We start from the raw sequence: 22,004 nt of genomic DNA, 5'->3' as shown, positions 1-22,004 counted from the left end.
TAATTTAATTTGCCTTTAGTATTGTAACTGTGCCAGCTTTTTAATGTACTGTCCCAATACGAGCATTAGCTCATGGGATCATTGAAACAATAAAATAAATAAATAAATTAATTAATTAATTAATAATAGTTGAACCTAGCTCATAATCAATCAATTAATCCCTTCCAGCCTTTAGTCAAACTTAAAATGCCAAACCCAAATAGGCTATCAAACAAAAAGGCAAAACATAAAAGCAGATAATTAACATTGTAAAGCCAAAATCAGGATACAAAGACATTCGAAATATGGACAACACTAACTTAAACCATGTGCTGATAAAATAGACTAAAATATATTAAAAATCAGCATCACTCTAAAACTATGCTTCTGAAGCTAAAACTGAAGTTTTAGACTGATGCTGACTTTTAATATATTTCAATCCACTTTATCATCATATGTTTTAATTTAGTGTTGTCCATATCTCAAATAACCTGGCATCCCAGTTTCAGCTTTACAATGTTAATTGTCCACTTTCTCTGTTTCACACTTCTATTCAATATTCAAGTTCAGCATTTCAAACTTGACTAAAGGCTGAAGATGCCCTCTAGAAAGGGCAAAACATGTACCATTAATCCATATAGCTGCTCACAAATGCAACCACAGAACAGCGGGTTGTATTGAATAGGTGGAACCGCAAAAACACTTTTGTTATTTCCTATATGAATAACTTTCAATACGGAAAAGATCATGAGGATAATAACCTGTAACATACCACTTAGTTGAGCAACTCGTCTTCTTTCTCCCAATTCTTTCCAGCCCAAACTTTTCAACATTTTTGTAACACTACTCTTTTGTCGGAAATCACCCAGAACAAATCAAGCTGGTTTTCTTTGGATTTTTTCCAGTTCTTGAATTAAAAATGGAGTTAAAGATGAAGAAAAATTTGACAGTGTAATAAAGAAGTTCACTGAATTTTTGCATAGGGCAACATCTAAATGCAAAGGTCCTCAACATTCAGCAAAATAATAATTCAGAGCTCGAAAAGCTAGGCAAATTAAATGTGAACCTTCAAAATATTCTACTTGTAGCAATCCTCAGCGCCATGATAAACGGTTTAGGGATAAGAAATGAAATCAGTATAAATATGATCTCATTCAACATTATTACTCGTATAGAAGAAAGAAGGCTGTTCAAAATATTATGACAAATACTGAAGGTAAACAATGTACACTTCCTGCTTCGGATATGACTTCTTTTCAAATTCCATAGGCACAGAAAATCCTGCTGTTTTAAGTAACTACACTTCTTCTGATGAGGAGGATAATGAATATGACTGTTCCGTGACAGACGAGGAGATTCAACAAGCTATGAAGGGAATAAATGTTGATACTGATCCTGGCCCTGATCGAGTATTTCTTAAGGTCATAAAGGAATTGAATGTTTGAAAATCATCAGTATTATAGCAAATATAATGATAACCTGGGATTATGTTCCGCAAAGTTTTAGAAGAGGTCGTACTATCCTGTTATTTAAATCAGGAGGTCTAAACGTAATGAGTAACTGGCGTCCAATAACAATTTATTCTATTTTAAGAAGGATCATTGAAAGAAGTCTGGAAAGAAAAATTAGACCTTTCATTGACTTATCAACCCAGCAAAGAAGTTTTGTGTCTGCACCAGGTACATTCATAAATTCATCTTTGGTCAACAGTTGTCTTCAAGAGAATTGTTGCATCACTTTTCTAGATGTATACAAAGCGTTTGATAATATTGGTTATAATAACTTGGAATATGCACTAAATTTGACATCTGTTCCCAAGAAGCTGAAGTCTTTAATAATATTTCTTTTCAGGAATAATTCAATTCATGTGGAAATAGACGCAATCACTTGAACTAAGAAAATTCAAGTTCATAGGGGAGTAGCTCAAGGATTGCCTCTATCGCCTCTTCTGTTTAATTTGGCAATTGATTGCATATTAAGGGAGTTAAATGACTTAGAACATGCTTCTCAATTTGGCTACAATCTTGTGCAAGATGTCTACAATGTGGCAGCACTAGGTTTTGCTGATGATATCTAAAGATAAAAAATCAGCAGCACTTATGATTGACACAGCAAGCCAATGCCTTTCCAAAGTAGGGCTCACACTGAATACTTCTAAATCAAAAGCTATAGTTATTGAGAATGGGCAACTGATAAACATTGTTATTAGGACTATCAGTGCACTTCAGGTGTCATCTATTGATAAACAAGTAAACCTTAAATATTTAGGTGTTACATACAACAATGAAATAATATTAGATTAAAGGAACATTATAACTAAACTAAATGATAATTTATCGAGACTTGTGAACTCAATTTTTCTTAAACCAGATCAGAAAATTAATATTATAAATCAATACATTTGACCGAGTTTGATTTATCCTTTACAGTGTGCACCCTTATAGAAACTATGACGCGGGTTTTTAGATGATGTCAATAAATTAATCAGAAGTACAATAAAGGAAATAATTGGTTTACCTATGGATTATCCAGACTGTATGCTCTACAGCTCAAAAAAAGTTTGTGGATTGGGCATTATGAGAGCATCATGGGAAGCTTTCCTTCAACACATTAACATCTGTAACAGACTGGACTCTGTTGTTGACCCACTTCTGGTACAAACAAGAAATTTTCAACAAGAAATAAAGGGTAGTCTGAGAAGCCTTGGCTTTGATCCTGATGAACAACCTAAGGTACAGACTCTCCGGAAGAAACTGAGAGATCAGCAGTTCAAAACATGGAAAAAACTACCACACCGTGGAAAAGGTGTCTCACATTTTTCAGAATGGACACAATCAAACACCTGGATTACAATGAAGAAGGGACTTTCAAAGACTGAGGAGGATGAAAAGGAGAAAGAAGACAAGAAAGGAACTGCTCACGGGTGCTGAAATATGAGTGAAAGATTCTTCAAACAGGCCAAAACAATTGCATGAGCCCAAGAAAGGCAACTGAATTAATTTTCTGCCTTCCAGGTATTTCAGCTGCTATAGAAAGAGTTCTCTCTTTAATGAAAAAAGTGTGAGGTCCTGGGAAAAGGTTCAGATAAAAGTGGAGAAATTGAAGGCTTTTCGTGAATTCAATTGAATAAATAGGTATTATATATGTACTGTATATAATATTTTTCAAGGTCAATTTGGAATATTTATTAGGTTAAAATGTGTGTAGGGTAGTTTGGATATATGGGGGGAGGTGGTGTCTGTACTTTGATCTCTGAAATATTGTCAGCCTAGACTTATGTTTCCAGGCAACAGTTGAAGGATTATGGGAATTTTTCTCTGAAGTTGTACTTTTAAAGAAATATTTTTCCTTTCATGAAAAACATTTTCCTGGAAAAGGTGCTGAAACATGAAAAGCTTTCCACTTCTCCAGCAGTCAATAGTATGCAATTGTCTCTTAAATACAGATAATGCCAAATGACTTAACTATGAATAATTATCTACTAGAATCTGATGTTTCAACTTGTCTAGGCTATTGGTAGGTACAAAGATATATTTTAAAATATACTTCTAGAACATACTCTCAAAGAACATACTGCTTTAAGAATGTGTAGGCCTACATGTTCTTTTGCACAGAAGGATATATGCAGAGGCTATAATTAAATATACCCAGTGATTGTAAGTTGTTTCATATTGCTCATTTTATGTCAAGAAAATGAATTGTAATTATTTCAATATTATCATCATTATCAAAATTTTTATTTTTAGTTCTCATTTTAAAGTACATCTGCAATTCTTTCAGTACTGGACAGTGCTGAACAATTCAGCTTTAAAAATGATATCCTTTGAACTGTTTTCTGAAGTTTATTTTAAAAGATTGTAATTGTCACATTTACTTGTGCAGGTTTCACGACTAGCTGGAGCGTTGGCTGATCTTGGGGTGACAAGAGGAGACCGAGTGCTCATCTATATGCCCATGGTACCAGAAACTATAATTGCAATGTTAGCTACAGTAAGGCTGGGAGCAATTCACTCTGTCGTATTTGGAGGTAAGAGCTTGTCTCTACAAGTATCATATCACTATTATTATTTTCAATTTCACAGTTTATCTTAATGAAGAAAATGTTCAGTAATTTCACACCAATTTTACTACATAGGGAGATCAACTTTTCAGAACAAACCTGAAACAAAGGCCTGCCATTATTTCCCAGAAAAACAATCCAGGACAATAGTACAAAGAAGAAGAAATATAGGCCTAATGCAAAAAATTAAATAGTATTTTAAATTGTAATTGTTCACATTATTTTATTTATCTACTGTTTCTCTTCAATAAAAAGATAGGAAGTGTACTGGACTAACAAAATTGAGACTGCCTTCGGTAAACTAGGACAGTTGGTAACCTGAATACTACACAAGTGACCTCATTTTCAGAATAGCTAGCTGAATGAATCCATATTAGCCTATAATTTCCACTTACACTGGATGTGCAATGCCCTGGAAAATCTGTGCCCTTTCTTTGTTAGCAGAAGATATGTTATAAGCACAATACAAATGAGGCTTGGACATGGATCTTATCCAGGTCACCACCAGTGAATTAAAATACAGTATTGCCCTCGCCAATGCGGAAATACGATCCCGCATGTGCTGCAGACTTAAAACATCTAATGCTAGAATGAACAAAATACCACGTAGCATGGGAAGTGATGTCTGCTAGTGCAGCTTCGCAACTGGCAACTCCAAATCAACAGGACATACCTATCATCTTAACAATAACAATTTCCACTATCTGCATAAATTAGTCATAGATCATGCATGACGTTGTATACCTCGCAAGTTTGCATAACATAACTTACTACCTACATTTGTAAACAAGCTGAGCAGCATCTTTCACTTTCAACTAGAGCCCACATTTGACTCCTGCACACATTCTGTGTCCTGTCTGTTATATTTAAAGCAATATGGATTATTGTGTTTTCACAATTCAGCTTGTGGGCACTCTATTTTAACTTACATTCTAGAAATACCACGTCACTTAAGGTGCATTTTAATTTTCGTCTTACCGAGCTCGATAGCTACAGTCGCTTAAGTGCGGCCAGTGTCCAGTATTCGAGAGATAGTAGTTTCGAACCCCACTATCAGCAGCCCTGAAAATGGTTTTTCGTGGTTTCCCATTTTCACACCAGGCTGTACCTCAATTAAGGCCACGGCCGCTTCCTTCCCACTCCTAGTCCTTCCCTGTCCCATCGTCACCATAAGACATATCTGTGTCGGTGCAACGTAAAGAAAATAGCAAAAAAAAAAAGAAAGAAAAAAATTTTCGTCTCTCCATAAGATTGGTGTTCACCTTCGTGCTGTCTTTATAGAAACACAATTACTGCTGTTTGTAAGATGAAGATTCAATAATAGTTTCAGACAAGGTTTTAAATTGACAATGTGATCATTTTAATTGTGTATGTTATCACATTCCTAGAAGTGCTTCAATGTTTTTTAGATGTAATGTAATTTGGTTTTTAGACTACTGTAATTTTAATTTTGACTATAGTTTTTTTAATATGTTTACGACTGTTCAGGAATATCATTTTAAGATTTTAAAAAATTAAGGCTGAAGCTGCTCTTTATATGAGCGAAACATGTCCCTTAGAATAATTAATTGTATGAAAGTGTAAACACCAATAAAGGTGATTTGTAATGAATAGGTGGACAAGAAATACTTCTTATTATGATTGCTATGAAAAAATAACATTACAAAAAGTTTGTATGTACATATAATACCATACACAACAAAAATGGTGTTGACTTTCTCTTTGGGAAAATCAAATGGTCATAACATATCTTTCAATAATTGACACGCAAATTGATAACGATTCGTTTACTTGCATCTAATGAATCGTTTCCGAGAAACTTCTATGTGGAATTTGGAGTTGACAAATGCATCGAAAGGGGAAAACTGACTCAAGGCCTACGAAATAATCAGTTTTTTAGAGTATGATGAGATGAGGCCCCTTTGATAAAAGAGTCTCCTGTCTCTCTCAGTCACAGCCATCCATCAATACTTCACAACACAGCCTGCAAGATGACATTGACCTTATAGGCTCTAATGCCCCTCTTTGATAATACGGCTCTTGGTATGGCCATCCATCAACACTTCACATCACAGCCTGCACGGTTGCAACCCCCATTTGTAAGACATATTTATATCAAAATATGCACATGATGTACAAATAAAATAATAAAGGCCAATAATTAAAATTTCTTGAAGAAACTATAAATATTGTGTAGAACCTACATAATAATTATAAGATTGTTAAAACAAGACAGATATTCAATTAAATCATATATTTAGATATTTAGACATCAGTACATTTGATAAAAGAAATTGTCCAGCTCTATGGCTGAATGGTCAGTATCTTGGTCTTCGGTCCCCAGGACCCCGGATTCGATTCCCAGCCAGGTCTAAGGATCTTAATCGTAAACAGTTAATTTTCTTGGTTCAGGGAATGGGTGCTTGTGCTGTAGCCAACATTCCTGCAACTCATATACCACACACAACCATATACTCCACCACAGTAACATACAGTTTCCTATACACGGCAGACGCTGCCCAGCCTCATCGGAGGGTTTACCTTACAAAGGTTGCATCAGGCTAGACACACAAAATTACAGTATAATTAAATTAATTGATCTTATGGGTTAATATGCATTACAATTAAATTAAATTGTCAAAAGTGTTTCTCACAAATGAATATTGGTATGCTTTTGGGGAAAGAAAATGAAGGGTACTGTAACATTTAACTTTTTGAGTTTTCAAACAGATTTTACAGTTCCGTGAAGCTTTATCTTGCTGCAGTTTATACAGGCACACTGATGTAAGCCTATCACCCGAATCACTTAATATCATACAGTACTTATTGTCTATCAGAGCCTTTAAGATTATCTATAACACTGCTTAGTTCAACTGCTTTCTTCTTCATTTGGCTCTCCTTCTAGCAAAATTATTTTATTTTATTTCTGTACCCAATTCCCTCAATCTTCAATCGATCTATTTCAACATTAAAATATGGTTCACTACTTTTATTAAACACATTAAACATTCCACAAGCATTTCCACACTCACCATAAGGAGTTTATAATTGAGAACACACGCTCCATGTAGGCATTCATCATAATGGTAGTAAAATGGAGGCTAGATACTGTTACGAATAAAACACTGTCTGTTTTAGTGCCCTAATTTATTTTAGGATAACACAATAAATTCACCATACACACATACATATGCGCACACAATTTTATTCACCCATGAATGGCTACTCTTACTAATTGCTGGCTATACAAATCTCTGTCCTTTTCATACAGCGGGCATTCCGGATCATTGGTATTACCTGGGAGATGGTAAACCTGATTGACAAGCTTTTCACTTGCATTCATAAGTCCAGTCACCCCATACAGCAACTGTGCGCAGATAGCTAGGTCTGAACTCAGGGCTACCGGCCACACAACACACAATGACTGCTCCTCGGTTCAACTCCAGAGACAGTCCAGTAATTCACACAGTGAACAACTAAACAGCAACAGCTCAACAGTGTTAAACAGCAGGACAATACTCCTCACAATAACACTGTTCGAATCACACTCACAATAGTTGCTCCAATCACTCACTCTGACTGTCCTCAGTCCACAGAAGTACACACACAGTACCCTAAGCAGTAACAATTTTCCGTTCTGTACGCTACATACTCTGATGCCGGTGGGACATTGACAGCCATATTCGGTCCAGTTACTCACTCGACACAACAACAACCATTCCTTGTTCAGACTCTGGTGGGACACTGGCGACAGCTAACAACACTCTTGCCCTCAGCCCAACCACCGAGCCCCAACACACAGAGGCCAACTCCAACATTAAATCCAACAATGACTCCAACACTGAGTCCAATACCGACTCCAACTCTTGAGTCCAACATTGACTGTTCGGGGCTAGCCTCCTTTTTATAGCTTGGGTGATGTGTACTGGAATATTTGTGATGTGGCTAGAGATGGAATATTATCGCTGCACCTCGCAGAAACTCACAGGGAAACCAGATGAAGAAAACAATACATGGGTAGGCTGGGAGCTCCCCGGTCCCGTGACTCACTAATACCTTCCAGAAAGTACCAAAAGGGTCACAGGGCTGGCACGTAACAGGTTATCAGTCTACATAACTAGATGCATTGCTGTGATAACCAAGCTTCTATTATGAATCAACAACAATAATTAACTTCCTAGTAAGAAATGAACTTGTATAGTAAAATGAAGTATTGATGAGGACATGTTGTTTATTTCAGGTTTTGCTGCTCGTGAGTTGTGCGTTCGAATAGAACATGCCGAACCGAAAGTTATCATCGCTGCAAGTTGTGGAGTTGAACCCAATAAAATTATCAGGTGTGTTACAAATTCTATACCTAAAATGGCAGGTGACCCGTGAAAGCATGTACTATTAAATGAACTATGCAAGCTTTTGGCAGCCTATCCAGTGTCTGGAATTTCTACAGGTTGTTCCACAATCAGTTGATAAATTTTAAGATGAATCCTTACTTCAGGTTTCAAGTACCTTTTCAGTACTAGTTTCAATGAATTACAAGAACTAGTGGTTTAATGTTGCACTAATACATCAAAGGTTTTCAGCGACACAAGGTGGGAAGATAGCAGCTGTGGCCTTAATGATGGTACAGCCCCAGTATTTGCCTGATGTAAAAATGGGAAACCACAGAAAACCATATTCAGGGCTACCCCACCATCTCCCGAATGCAAGCTTGCAGCTTCACAATCCTAACTGCGTGCATGTCCCAGATCACACGGTCACCACCTACACGCATAAAGACACTGTGTAGAACAGGTGTGGAAGACTGGCTTAGGTTTGCATGCATTGTTAAGGATCAAGGGGTTGCCAGTGGCTGCGTGACTCCAATTTCATTCACTAGAGTGCAGTATGAGACAAGCAAAACAGCATATGGCAAGCAAGCACGATGCAGACAACACCCAGAGTTACCAATTGTTACCGTGTAATTGTTCACCTCTATAATAAGGTCAATAATGCACAGAAGTATATCATTCGTATCGCCAGAAATCCCGTGCACTTGCCTTCGTACAACAATGGTGCTAGTCACACTGTCAGCAATGAAAATGGCAGCAGATGTAATTTACCGCCAAGTAGTAGCCTTGCATCTTGCTGCGGGGTCCAGAACATCAATAATAATAATAATAATAATAATAATAATAATAATAATAATAATAATAATAATAATAATAATAATAATAATAATATTCTGGACCGTCATCAAAATATGCGGACCACACTGGAAACAGGTCCTGGCCGGGTAATGACTACGAATGCAGTCCGGCCGCGGGTTCAGTACCACCAAGGCACCCAAGACAACACCACACCGGATCTCCTCAACAATTTGATCCATATTAAAAATGCTTATAGGAAAAGATAGCAAAGATTTAGGGACCCAACTGACCGGGTGGAATACCTGGAGCTAGCCTGGGAAGTACGAAATTGATTGCTGGAAAGAAAGATTCAAAAATGGGATGAACTTTTCTGTAATCTCTCAGAAAACGAGTCAGATCACGAATTTTGGTGGATTACATATAAAATGTTAAGCATTCAATTATAAATTTCAGTATAATACCGTAGCAAAGCACGGGTATCTTGCTAGTATAGACATATAAATACAAAATGTACAACCAAAAGACAAATATATAGCAACATAACATAAAAGAAAAAAGGTCCCAATGTGATGGATCTGGTCTATATAGATGACTTCCTGTCGAGCACGGTGCTTGGGAAAGTAGATTCTGCATTGGTATATGAAAACTGTCTTTAGAAATAACTAACCACAATGGAATGGTCTAAAACGACCACAGAACATGGCAGATGAACAAACTTATATGGTTGTTGACCAATAGTTAGCCACTTTCAGGGACTCAGCTGTTGTTTGCATGAGGTCTTCCATAGGACATGTAGTTGGACACAGTTTGTATTGGAGAAGATGAGGCATTGTCTGTGGATAACCGCAATCACATAGCGGTGAGTCTACGCGAAAACCCTACTTCAACAGGTTAGATTTGTATCTTGTAACACCTGAGCGCAACCTATTGAGAGATTTCCACATTAACCAACCTTCTGTATGACCAGGAAGGAGTTCTTCGATTGTATTCAGCCATTCTTCTGAGCATCTGAACCTCCCTCGCCATTTATAAATTCGGGCTTGGTGTACAGTCCCTACAAGAGCCTCCATTGTTCAGAGGAAATTTTTCCTTGAAGTCAAACGTGGACAAGCTGGCTGGTGATCATACAGAGGGTGAGATTCAGATGTATCAACTTTTTTCTGCTTGCTGCAATCCCAGCAAGGCAGGACAATTTTTCCAAAGGTCTAGGCCATAGGCAACCAGTGATGATTCGACAAGTCTCATTAAGAGTGACGTCCCCATTGTTTGGTATGACAGAATCTATACCACACCAGGCACGCATATTCAGCAGCAAAATAACACAACACGAGTTAAGATGTCCTCAGGGTGCTTGGCTGTACCATGTGGTACTTGTCAGTTTCTGCACCACATTGTTCTAAGCTGACACTTTCTGCTTGATATTGAAGCAGTGCTTCTTGAAGGTGAGAGCATGATCTAAGCTCACTCTCAAGTACTTTGGGGTTGCACAGTGATCAAGAGTGACTCCTTCCAAGGAGATATGGAGTGTTCTATAAGCCTCTCTGTTCTTAAGATGAAAAGTGCAGACTTGAGTCTTGTTTGGATTTGGTTTCAACTGATTCTCCCTGTAATAGGTAGTAAGTTCTTCCATAGCACCAGACAGCTTTCGCTCAACAACCTAAAACTGGCTAGTTTGTGCAGTAATAGCACGATCATCTGCGTAGATGAAACTTTCCGTTCCTTCTGGTAGAGACTTGTCATTGGAGTAAACATTAAATCCATTTCTCTGGGATCTCCATCTACATCTTTTCCCCTAAATTCAACAAAAAATCTTCTATTTTGTAGGAGGTTCCTTACCATGCAGGTGTGTTGATAATCTTTGATGATATTATAGAGTTTCACAAGTTAACACTTAACGACAAATATGAAATTTATCACATGGAACATGATGCAGAACAATGAGTAGAGGACCTTACAACTAGTGATGCAGGATAAGACAGAAGGCCAATGCATTCCTGGCCGAAGAGCAACTTCCTGGATAATGAACCTCACGGACTGGTACAGAATTCAATTTTTCACACTACAACCTCAAAAACAAAGATTGCCATGATCACCGTCAACTTTAAAGAAGAAGAAGGAGGAGAAGAAGAAGAAGAAGAAGAAGAAGAAGAAGAAGAAGAAGAAGAAGAAGAAGAAGAAGAAGAAGAAGAAGAAGAAGAAGAAGAAGGGTTTGTTTATGAAGTGGTGACAAACAGAGTCTGTTTCTGATTTTTAAAAAAGCTATGACCAAAACGAGCTCTGACTGACGAGAAGCTTCAAGACATTTGAGTCAGAATGGAAATGAGTTTGTAAAATCTGAATTGACTGCTTGTGCAAGAATATGACATTTCTGAGTGTTCTGTTATGTACTTAACTGCTTGTGATTATTATCCTTGGGGTACTCTCAAACAGAATGTGTACAGGAAAAATCCTCCTGTTCTTCAGACTCTCGAACAAGAGATTGCAAGTGTAATACGCAGTATAAGCCAAGATGAACCTCAGCAAGTTTTCTAGACCTTCACCGATATGACTTATGCTTGGATATGAATGGTGAACATTTTCAATAGATACTGTAAATTACAGGTAAGATAAAACCTTCAGTACCATCAATTATTGTAAGCTAAAACTACATATTACTCCAGCGCATCATGTTAGGGCTCTCTTTAGAGAAGCTGCAATGTGTGAAAAAAGTATGAAAAGTAATTGGTGTGAATTACAGTAACCTGAGAAATGTTTTACTCAATTACAATTACAAATTACATTTACAACAAGTAATCATTGAAATTACAATTATTACTTCACTGAACTCCAATCTTCAGGAAAGCACTGAATTTTTTTTCTGCATGGAGCTGGAATAATATCAAAGTTTCAAAGGAGACTAAATATGATACCTTGAAACTTTCAATGACTTTTTCCCATAATTTTATAGTTATTGAATTTTAACATTGAAATATGTTTTCAATTGCTTTACAAAACAACTGGTTCTTAAAATTCTCATATCACTAAGCTTTGTCCTCTTAGGGGAAGTACATATTTGCATTTGCTGAAAAGATTCTCTACAGGGGAAGGGAGGGGGGGGGGGGGGTTGAAGGGATACCTGTGGTTAATTTTAATTTAATTTTAATTTTAAGAACATCCCCAGAGATGGATATCGTACTGTCTTTGGAGGTACTGAAAAGGTAGCAAGTACCTCATCCAGCACTGGCAAAGCTACTGGGTCTGCTGTAGTACAACTGAAAAGTTTTTTTTATCACTTTTCTCCATGTTCCTGATGCCATGCGATGTATATTGATTACTAGAAAGTAACAATTACAATTTCAAGAGGTAAATTATGAGAAAATATGTAAAAAGGAACAATTACATGAAAAAATTGGTTACAAGTAATTTGATTACTTTTACTCAGTTACTTCCATCCCACCCCTCTGTTATGTATGTATGTAGGACAAAACATTAATCACCTCTGGAGAAATAATTACAAGCAAGATATAATACCGTGTAACTCCACCTCTGGACTTAATAACCACCTGGATTTGATTAGGAAGTGAGTCCACAAGGTTGTGCATGTATGTTGCATCTAGGTTAAGCCACCCGCTAAAGATTTGATGCTGATATCGGTGTTTTACCTGCTATTCCAGCATGTTCCATAGATTTTAAATGGGGTTCAAGTCAGGTGATTTTGTAGGCCAATCGAGATGTAATAGGGTGGGGGAGTGTTCATAAAACCAGTCACATATTCTTCCAGCCTGATGAACTTTGCTGTTGTCATCTTGAAAAATTGGGGTATCAGTAGCATACTCATCATGCAGATGTTGACTGAAAGGCAATACCTGATCATCCAGAATGTTTCAATAAACATGCTGGTTGATGTTAGTGGTTATCTCAGTGAGCAGATCCAATCCATGATATGAAAAACACCCCCAAAACATTACAGACCCACCTCCAGCTTGAACCTGACCTTGCACACATCCAGGATGAAATTCGATGTACTCGACAACATGCATCATTAGAATACAGGCTAAAAACATGATTCGTCAGACCACATTTCATTCCGCCAGCCAGCTACTGTCCACGTTCGTTGATTTCTAGCCTACTGAAGGCGTGCAGCTTTATGTGCCTGTGTGAGCAATGGCCTCTTGCGAGGTGACAGACTCCACATATTCACTGCAAGGAGTTTGCATCCCAGTGTTCTCTCACTAACAGGTTGGGAAGGATCTTCATTCATTGACTGCAGCAATTTCTGTTGGGTTTGGAAGCGATTTTGATTCACAAGCCGTGAAACAAGTCTCCAGTCCATCTCAGTCAGGATCTCTTTCCGACCACAATTCTGACGTTTTTCGTGGCCACGTGTAGTACACCGCTGCTTGTAGACATGTTGAACAGTCCGCTGCAAAACACCAACAAATCCAGCAACTTCACACACCGTATGGCTATGGGCACGGCCAAACACGACTGTCCCTTTTTACCACTAAGTCACATCCTTACATCTACCATGTTGACTGTCCGCTTGAAACATCAGTGTCTCGTTGATCGCTACTGCCTTATGCTCACATAGAGGCAGTGCGCATGCTGTTGAGCCAAGGACTCATTTGCTGTGCCATCTGTACATGCTTAATGATCCATCTGTGTGTGCGCACTAGGGTGACTTACTTTTTTGTCCGGTAAGCTTATGTATGCATGTATGAGTTGAAATATGACATGAGTTGTGTTGAATAATATGTGCTCTATTTAACACTGCATAATTAGTCTTGAAACTAGTCAATGTATACCAGGGGCACAGAATAATAATATTTGTCTTTTCATAGATACAAAGACATCCTGAATGAAGCAATAGCTATTTCAAAAGTGAAACCTCAACGCTGCATCATCTTCCAGAGATACAGAGTTGAAGCAGCGGAATTGGATCCTGAGTACGATCTTCTCTGGGATGATGCCTTGGCAGATGCAACCCCCCATCCCTGTGTTCCAGTGGAAGCAAATGATCCTCTTTACATACTTTACACTTCAGGCACGACAGGTAAAAGTATTACTCTAATACTGTTCTTACCTTTATTATACACTCTTTAAGTTACATCAGTTTTGGTATAAGATGTGATTTGTTAGAGTAATTTTGTTTCTTTGGTGTTGATGATACCAAAAGGATTGGATTATATACATTCCCACATTACCTCCCTCTGTGGATCAGTGATAGATTGTCAGGTTCCAAATCCCACGATTGTGGGTTCAAACTCGAGATATGTGGTCACATTTTTGAAGGATGGAAAAGGTTAATTTGACACTCCTTGTCGTATGATGTCAGCATATAAAAGATCTCTGGTGACACATTTCATATTTAGGTTAGTCATCACACAAAAGGCTGCTTTGATTCTCAAATAGCATTGCAAAAGGCTATGCGGTTATGTTGAAACCACAATAACCAATGTGGCACCAAAATAAGGCATAATAATAATAACAGTAATTTTGCTGTTGTTATTATTATTATTATTATTATTATTATTATTATTATTATTATTATTATTATTATTATTATTATTATTATTATTATTATTATTATTATTATTTTTAATTTGACACCATCTAGGCTGTATGCTCATCAGTTACCTCTACCAGATGGCAAAGGAACATGGATCTCTCTTGGACGATCTATGCCTGAGTCTTATTTAATTTTGTTGGATAAACACTACCAAACGTGTCACCGGAGATCTTTTATATGCAGACATCATATGACATGAAGTATCAAATGAACTTGTTTCCACCCTTCAAAAATCTGACTACCTCTGCCAATGTTGAACTCACGATCTTGCAATCTGGAGGCTAATTCTCTACCACTGATCCGCAGAATAAGCTATAAAGGGAGAAATATGAATGAATTAGTGCACCGCTTCATTGTATCCTCCATTTAAATGGTGAGCCCACCCTTTTATTGTGAGACTGTGGATGTGATGCTCCAAATAAATTTCAGAAAACTAAACCCTCTTATGAGAGAAAATAAGTCTCTTTCTGAAAAAATGTCAAGATTACAGCAACAATGTATTAAAACTTCCAATGTACAAATCTACCGAATCATAGTATAGTCATGGTTTAGCAAATAATAAAACGAAATAGGAATACTAGTAACTATAAAATTTAATTTCACTAAATCAATCCTTTCACAGAAACAATGGTCAGTCTATTTCTTTCCTTGGTAGTCATACCATTCTTCTTGACTTGACCCTGTGTGAAACGACAAATTTCTTTGAATGGAAAACTGATTACTGGTATTGGAATTTTGATTGTCAGTTTTATTGGTTTTTAGTCAACATCTGTACTCTTCATTTGTGCAAAATTACCAACGTAACACAGAACACAGAAATAATATCATCCTTCATATGCTAGAAACAAAATGAATAAATACTCCAGCATGAAAAATGTGGACAAATCATGGATTTCAAAAAGAAAATCTGTGGACACCTATTTTTTAAACCAAAAAATGGTAACATATGGTAACCCTATGTCTAAATGAATAAGATGCATGCGCAATACAATATACTTGCTTGTAAAAAGTATAACGTATGAACTATTTAGCCTATATTTATTGTGGTGGCACACAAATAATTCAGTCAGGGCTGAGATGGGATCATGGCTGCAAGTTTTGACGTATAATACGTACTGCATGATAGGTATTTTTACTGTTTACATTTTATTTCCTAATTCTAAACAAATTTAAAAACCTTAAAGACAAAGTCAGTGTACAATGGGTCTGTGATATGAAAAGTAACGTACATATGGAAAGAAATCTACATCAACAATATGGGCAAAAGTATCACATTCATGGGAGCTTAGGTAGGCGCATCATCACTAGGGCGATCACTTAGTACCGACATCTATGAGTTCCAAGTTATTTTTCACCACTGAGGTAGTGCAAGAGCTTGGCTGGGTGTCCAGTAGCCTGCCCTTCTTCTTTACAGCAAGATAATGAACACAGTCATCGGACCTGTTGTTTAGATTATTTTCATGTTAAGAGTTCCATTTTTGTAACATTCACTGGCCCAGGTACATTTCTGAAACTACAGATCAAACCAAATAAAAATAAAATCACCTTTGTGGAAAATGAGGTGTCTACCTTGGTGGCAAATGATACACAAAAATTCATAATTTTCAAGCACTAAATTTTAAAGTAAACAGAAAAATAAGACATTTTCCTAAAATACAGTTTTGTACAATTTATATTAACAACTTTTCTATTAAACTTAAATTTATAAATAAATTTAAATTATTTACAAAATTCAAAATTCTACTCATCTCTTCTGTACTTGCACTTTTTTTTTTTTTTTTGCTAGTGGTTTTACATCGCACCGACACAGATAGGTCTTATGACGACGATGGAATAGGAAAGGCCTAGGAGTTGGAAGGAAGCAGCCGTGGCCTTAATTAAGGTACAGCCCCAACATTTTCCTGGTGTGAAAATGGGAAACTATGGAAAACCACATACTCATAGTATGTGGAATCACTTCAAATAATACTATACAACTGATATAAGATTTAAATTCACTTTTTTTTTTCTTTTTTTTTTTTTTTTTTTTTTACCTAACATGCATAACGACCTAACCAGAGCCACCATTTTTCAGATTTTCTCAAGGGCCTTCATAGTTACCGTAGTGGTCCCAGAACCCTCGAAGTCCCCACTGTACTTCACCCCTATAGGCAGTCCCCTACATTGGCTGTCCAATCTCCACAGACCAGAGGATGGAATTACAGTAATTTATTCACAAAAATTCTTTATTTGCAATAACCTGCACAGGTCAAATACCCTCTAACATTTCATTCCTTTTCTCTGTTGCTGTTTATTCCTTTCTTGAATATCTGTACAGATTTTGGAAAAGGATCAAACACTTCCCCTGGTAAACTGTTCTACTCCTTCACACCTTTCCCAATGAAAGAAAATTTACCCTAATCGCATCTGCTAAAACCTTGTCTAATTTTATACTTGTAGTCAGCCCTGCCGATGTAATTATTTTCCAACTGAAGCCTCTCACAGAATTCCCCCCATGCTTCCTCTCTTCTATAGGCTCTATATAATCCTATAAGTCTAGTTTTCTCCCTTCTCTTACTTAAATTTTCCCACCCAAGTTTCTCTAACATTTCTGACACACTACTTTTTCTCCTGAAATCCCCTGTTACAAATCTGGCTGCTTTCCTCTGCACACCATCTATTTCTTTTATTAGGTATTCCTGGTGAGGTTGTATTCTACATCAAACGAAAATTTATCTGTTTACATCAGTATGTTCATACTGACCTCTAGAACCAATGCTCCAGTTTTAAAAAGTCCCAAAATTCTCAGTCACTCTCACACATTTGCATTAGAATTGAATGCAAGAACTGCTCCTCAGCAGAAGGACCAAGTTAATCTTTTTCTCAATACATATTGTCTATTGCCCGGCCCTACAAGGACTTTTTTTTTTTGCTAGTGGCTTTACGGCGCACTGACACAGATAGGTCTTATGACGGCGATGGAATAGGAAAGGCATAGGAGTTGGAAGGAAGCAGCCATGGCCTTAATTAAGGTACAGCCCCAGCATTTTCCTGGTGTGAAAATGGGAAACCATGGGAAACCATCTTCTCGGGCTGCCGACAGTGGGATTCGAACCCACTATCTCCCGGATGCAAGCTCACAGCCGCACGTCCCTAACCGCATGGCCAACTCGCCCGGTAAGGACTTTTCTAGGGACTATACCTGGCGAATGAAGAGCCCAATGGAATTTATTCAATCCCAAAGTGATCTTATTGCAGTGCCATGACTGTTTTCATAGTGAGTGGTATCGCATTGTCTAGCAGCAACCATTTAAACTGATGTTCCCACATTTAAATTCAACAAGGAATAACCTGAGGACCTTCTGAGAGACACTGTAATCTCATTCTCTTATGAGAATTACAGAAGACCAGTCATGCCCCTAGCACTCAGAGCTGCTGAGCAGTACCTTTGAGACTGTGGAAAAATTCTGGTGATTTACAAATCCATTAAAATGGAAATGAGCTTTGCTCCCAAATCACACATCCTTTATCCATTCATCATTCTCCTCCATTAAATGGCTTAAATTGTTGCATGTTTCAACCCCTTCATCTTAGCAATGAATTATAAGCAAGTTATTCCAATGCACTGTGTAAAATCTTCCTGAATTCAACTCTCAAAATTTATGTCAGAGATGTTGGAGACACTATCAGTTTTTGGGCACATCTTCAATATTACTTCTCGAGGTTCTGTCTCATTAACTACAATACAGCACTACCATTTTCTTGTTTTCTTACTGCCTGTTGGTCTTCCAGAATTCCTTTTGTTTAGGTTATGAATGGTATTCTCATAACAGTTCTACACTATGCTCAGTACTTTTTTTTTTTCATGTCACTGCTGATATGGAATTAAAGGAGTATATAAAATATGTCACAACAACTGATTTTATTTCCTTTAAAAATGAAACATTTTTTCTCTAAGGGGTTGTTAATGCCATACACTATCCTCCACCACAATAACACGCAGTTACCTACAAATGGCAGATGCCGCCCACCCTCATCGGAGGGTCTGCCTTACAAGGGCTGCACTCGGCTAGAAATAGCCACACGAAATTAAATTTTAATGCCATAGTAAATGACATTTCAAATTTGAATAAAAATGAACTGAACATAAAAGAAGACTAATATTACTAACTTTGTGAGTTATTAAATACAAAAACCAGATACATTTTATTGGTGCACTTATATTCAATAAAGCAAACACTCTGAAGTCGCAACCAGTAATCAGAACTCCAGTGAACTGAACTGAGGTAACAATGACGATGTTATATGGAATCAAATGAAAAGCATGAAGGATTGGAATGGTTTTCCATACAAAAGGCAAGCATACAACTTTACCCTGGAATGAACTAGGATTTTTAAATTGGTTGTTAAACTGCTAAGAACAAACATATTACTGGTATGCCACAAAGAGAACAGTACAGAAAAGAATTACTAAAAGGTTTTCCAGGCAAAAGGCAACCACAGATTTTTACTCTAGAATGAAATAGAACTTTCAAACTGGTCAGATAATTGTTAAGAAGGAATATATCATACCACAAAGAAAAAGAGAAAAGGTGTGTTAAAAGAGCACATTGAAGGATTAAAAAATCAAGGCCCATGATTTCAGTCTCAGAAATAATACTGAAAGGAATTATAATGAAAATGAGTTACCGTACCTTGCTAAGTTCCCATGACTTCATTGTCTTTCTCCTTTATCTCACCAATTCTTCTAGGATGTTCCTTGTAGTACAATGGGGGAAAATAATCAGTCTAAATTAATCATATCTTAGCAGCACCTGTTAGCTTCCACACCATGCCAGAAAGTGAGCAGTAGAAAGACCATTCAATAGCTAGAAAACGTGGTTAGATCACGAAACACATGAAGAGAGTAGGCACATAAAGAGAAATGAGCTGGTTATAAATACTGAGATAGTTCAGTAGACCTTTTATCATGCACAGAGATAGCATTGAAAGTTGCAGTCTAGGAGGTTCCAGATTCAAATCGAGTCTGACACAAATTTATGAACCGTAATTACTTTTGTGTATGGAATGCGGCTCACTCACCCTTGGGAGTATGGAAAAGGAGCCACTAACATTAACTGTCATGGAATCCATTGTACTCGCTATAGAATACTCAGATTTGTCTCAAGAGAGGAAGAATTTTAGGTCAGTAGGAGAACAGCTTACAAGGGAGAATGGTTGTCAAGTTGTGCTTGGTCTTAAAACAACAATCACCATCACCACCAAGCTCACTAGACCTATAATGCCACTGGATTTGATTTGATTGAAGATTTAAGATTTGATTTAGGAGATTAACAGCAAACAAAACTTTGACTTGAAGGGATGATTCTAATATCACAGTAGGAAATGGAAGAGAGCATATGGGCAAGATTGGAGAATTAACAGAAGTGGAAAATGCTTCTTGAGGTTTCAATGCTGATATGCGAACAATAATTTACCACAAGAACAAGACCATTTCCCACTCCAAATAGCTGTTTCAGCAGTGTAGTTCCTAATGAGGAAAACAAGCATTAGAGGTAAAGTGAGCTTTGCCATGACTGTGATAGATACAGGCGAACATTGCTGTCAAATTTCTTGCCATCATGATGTGTCTACATATTTAAGGCTCACAGTTTGCTGTGTTGAATATCATAGATCCCAGGTATTCAATTAACTATCTCATAATTAGCAACTGTAACAATGTCAGGATTATTAAGCAGTCAATGATCATGACTTTTGTTTTCATAATGTTAATTCCCAGGCCATATGTTCTATAATTTGCACCTAATCTCCACATGATAGTCTCAAGGTCATCCATGTCATGCACTGCAGATTCTCCTGCCACCAATTGTCATGCTGCTATTCCTGCTACCAAAAACTTATCACACAATGTACTCATTGTAGATGTTAAAGATGTTGCCACACTCCCCTAACAAAATATTTGTCTTTGGAAAGAGAGATTTCCTCTATAAAATAACTCTCTTTTTATATGTATTAACGTAACAAATGTTAAAATTAAGCCATATACCTAATTCATTTAATTAAAGAGTGACTAAACTGTTGAAAGAACGTTGCAGTCTCACCTCTCAGTACCAGTACCGTACATTCAATCAAAGCATCTGGTGTACGGTATATGCTTTGATTTAATCAGGAGAGTAAAAAATATTATTAAAGCTTACCCAGAAGCTCTTGATAATCAATTATTAAGGTACCATCACCTTGACCATTCTATGTTAATTTGATGCATTCCCATACAAATTCATCAAAACATATAAATAATTTATGTAAAAGTACTGTTTACAGAAAAACAGCTTTTAGTGAAGGTCATCATCAAGGATAAAACACAATAAATGCAAATGACTTACCCACACAAAAGGCCCTAAAGAAAAGAAAATGACAGAAAGTTCAGAGAACTTTATGCATTTCCTTTATTCATGTGGAATTGAGGAGATGGAACACCAAATCATATAGAAAGATAAAAACAAGAAGAGGAACGCATAATAGGATAATCACTCATTGGAAGTACAGACGCTTGCCATGAGAGTGGGCACATACAACAATAACAAAGATGATTGACCATCTGTCTGTTACAGAGCGAGCACAGATTGCCATACGGTATGAAGTGTGTGTATTGTGCAGCAATCTGTGTGAACATTACCATTTTTGAAAATAATTCAAGAGAAGAAAATCCTTACTGGAATGAGATTTCTTTCATAAGTATGGGATTTGCTATGTTATAGTTGAGGAATAGAGAGCAACAGAGAAAAGAGACAAAGTCAAATATGAAAGCAAAACAAGGGACAAGCAAAAACTACACATTTTCAAATAAATGAGATCTCTCCTCATTAATCCCAATTCTTCAATATCCATTCTTCTCAGTCCCAATGAGCTTGTTTCTCTTTTCCAACTTTGTCAGAAAGGCAGGGGCAGGCATCAACAGGGTTACCAGATCTTAAAGCTGAAAATAAGGGAGATTTTAAGAACAAGAAAACTATTGAATACTTAAAATACAAGATACACACTTCAACTGGACAGGTAAATCATAAAATATCCACTAAATGTTTTGAACTTAATATTCTTACTGACTGAACAAAATGGATTGGATTTCAAGAAGTTAAAAAAACAATAAACTGTATAATGCTTTTATGAGTTCAACAGAACTCTTATTTCTTGGATCTGTCCAGTTTTTATTCATTAATAAAAATACTCTTTCAGTGTGAGCATTTAAGTCCAGAATACACATAACAAAACACAAGTACTACTCTAAGTTGAATACACAAACTCCATTTTTCTT

General features: G+C 36.9%; 1 protein-coding gene across 1 annotated transcript in view; it reads left to right on the top strand.

The window, feature by feature from the left end:
* Positions 1-22,004, top strand: part of LOC136866044 (acyl-CoA synthetase short-chain family member 3, mitochondrial) — a 231,289-nt gene that overhangs the window by 128,416 nt on the left and 80,869 nt on the right. The window contains exons 4-6 of the mRNA XM_067142670.2: positions 3,862-4,006; positions 8,280-8,376; positions 13,986-14,197. Coding sequence (XP_066998771.2) covers positions 3,862-4,006; positions 8,280-8,376; positions 13,986-14,197 — 454 coding nt within the window. The remainder of the gene's footprint in view (positions 1-3,861; positions 4,007-8,279; positions 8,377-13,985; positions 14,198-22,004) is intronic.

Source organism: Anabrus simplex, chromosome 3 (genome assembly GCF_040414725.1).
Source record: "Anabrus simplex isolate iqAnaSimp1 chromosome 3, ASM4041472v1, whole genome shotgun sequence".
In the NCBI taxonomy this organism is placed as follows: Eukaryota; Metazoa; Arthropoda; class Insecta; order Orthoptera; family Tettigoniidae; genus Anabrus; species Anabrus simplex.
Note: the sequence above shows the minus strand (reverse complement) of the source record. Positions and strands in the feature narration are given on the sequence as shown.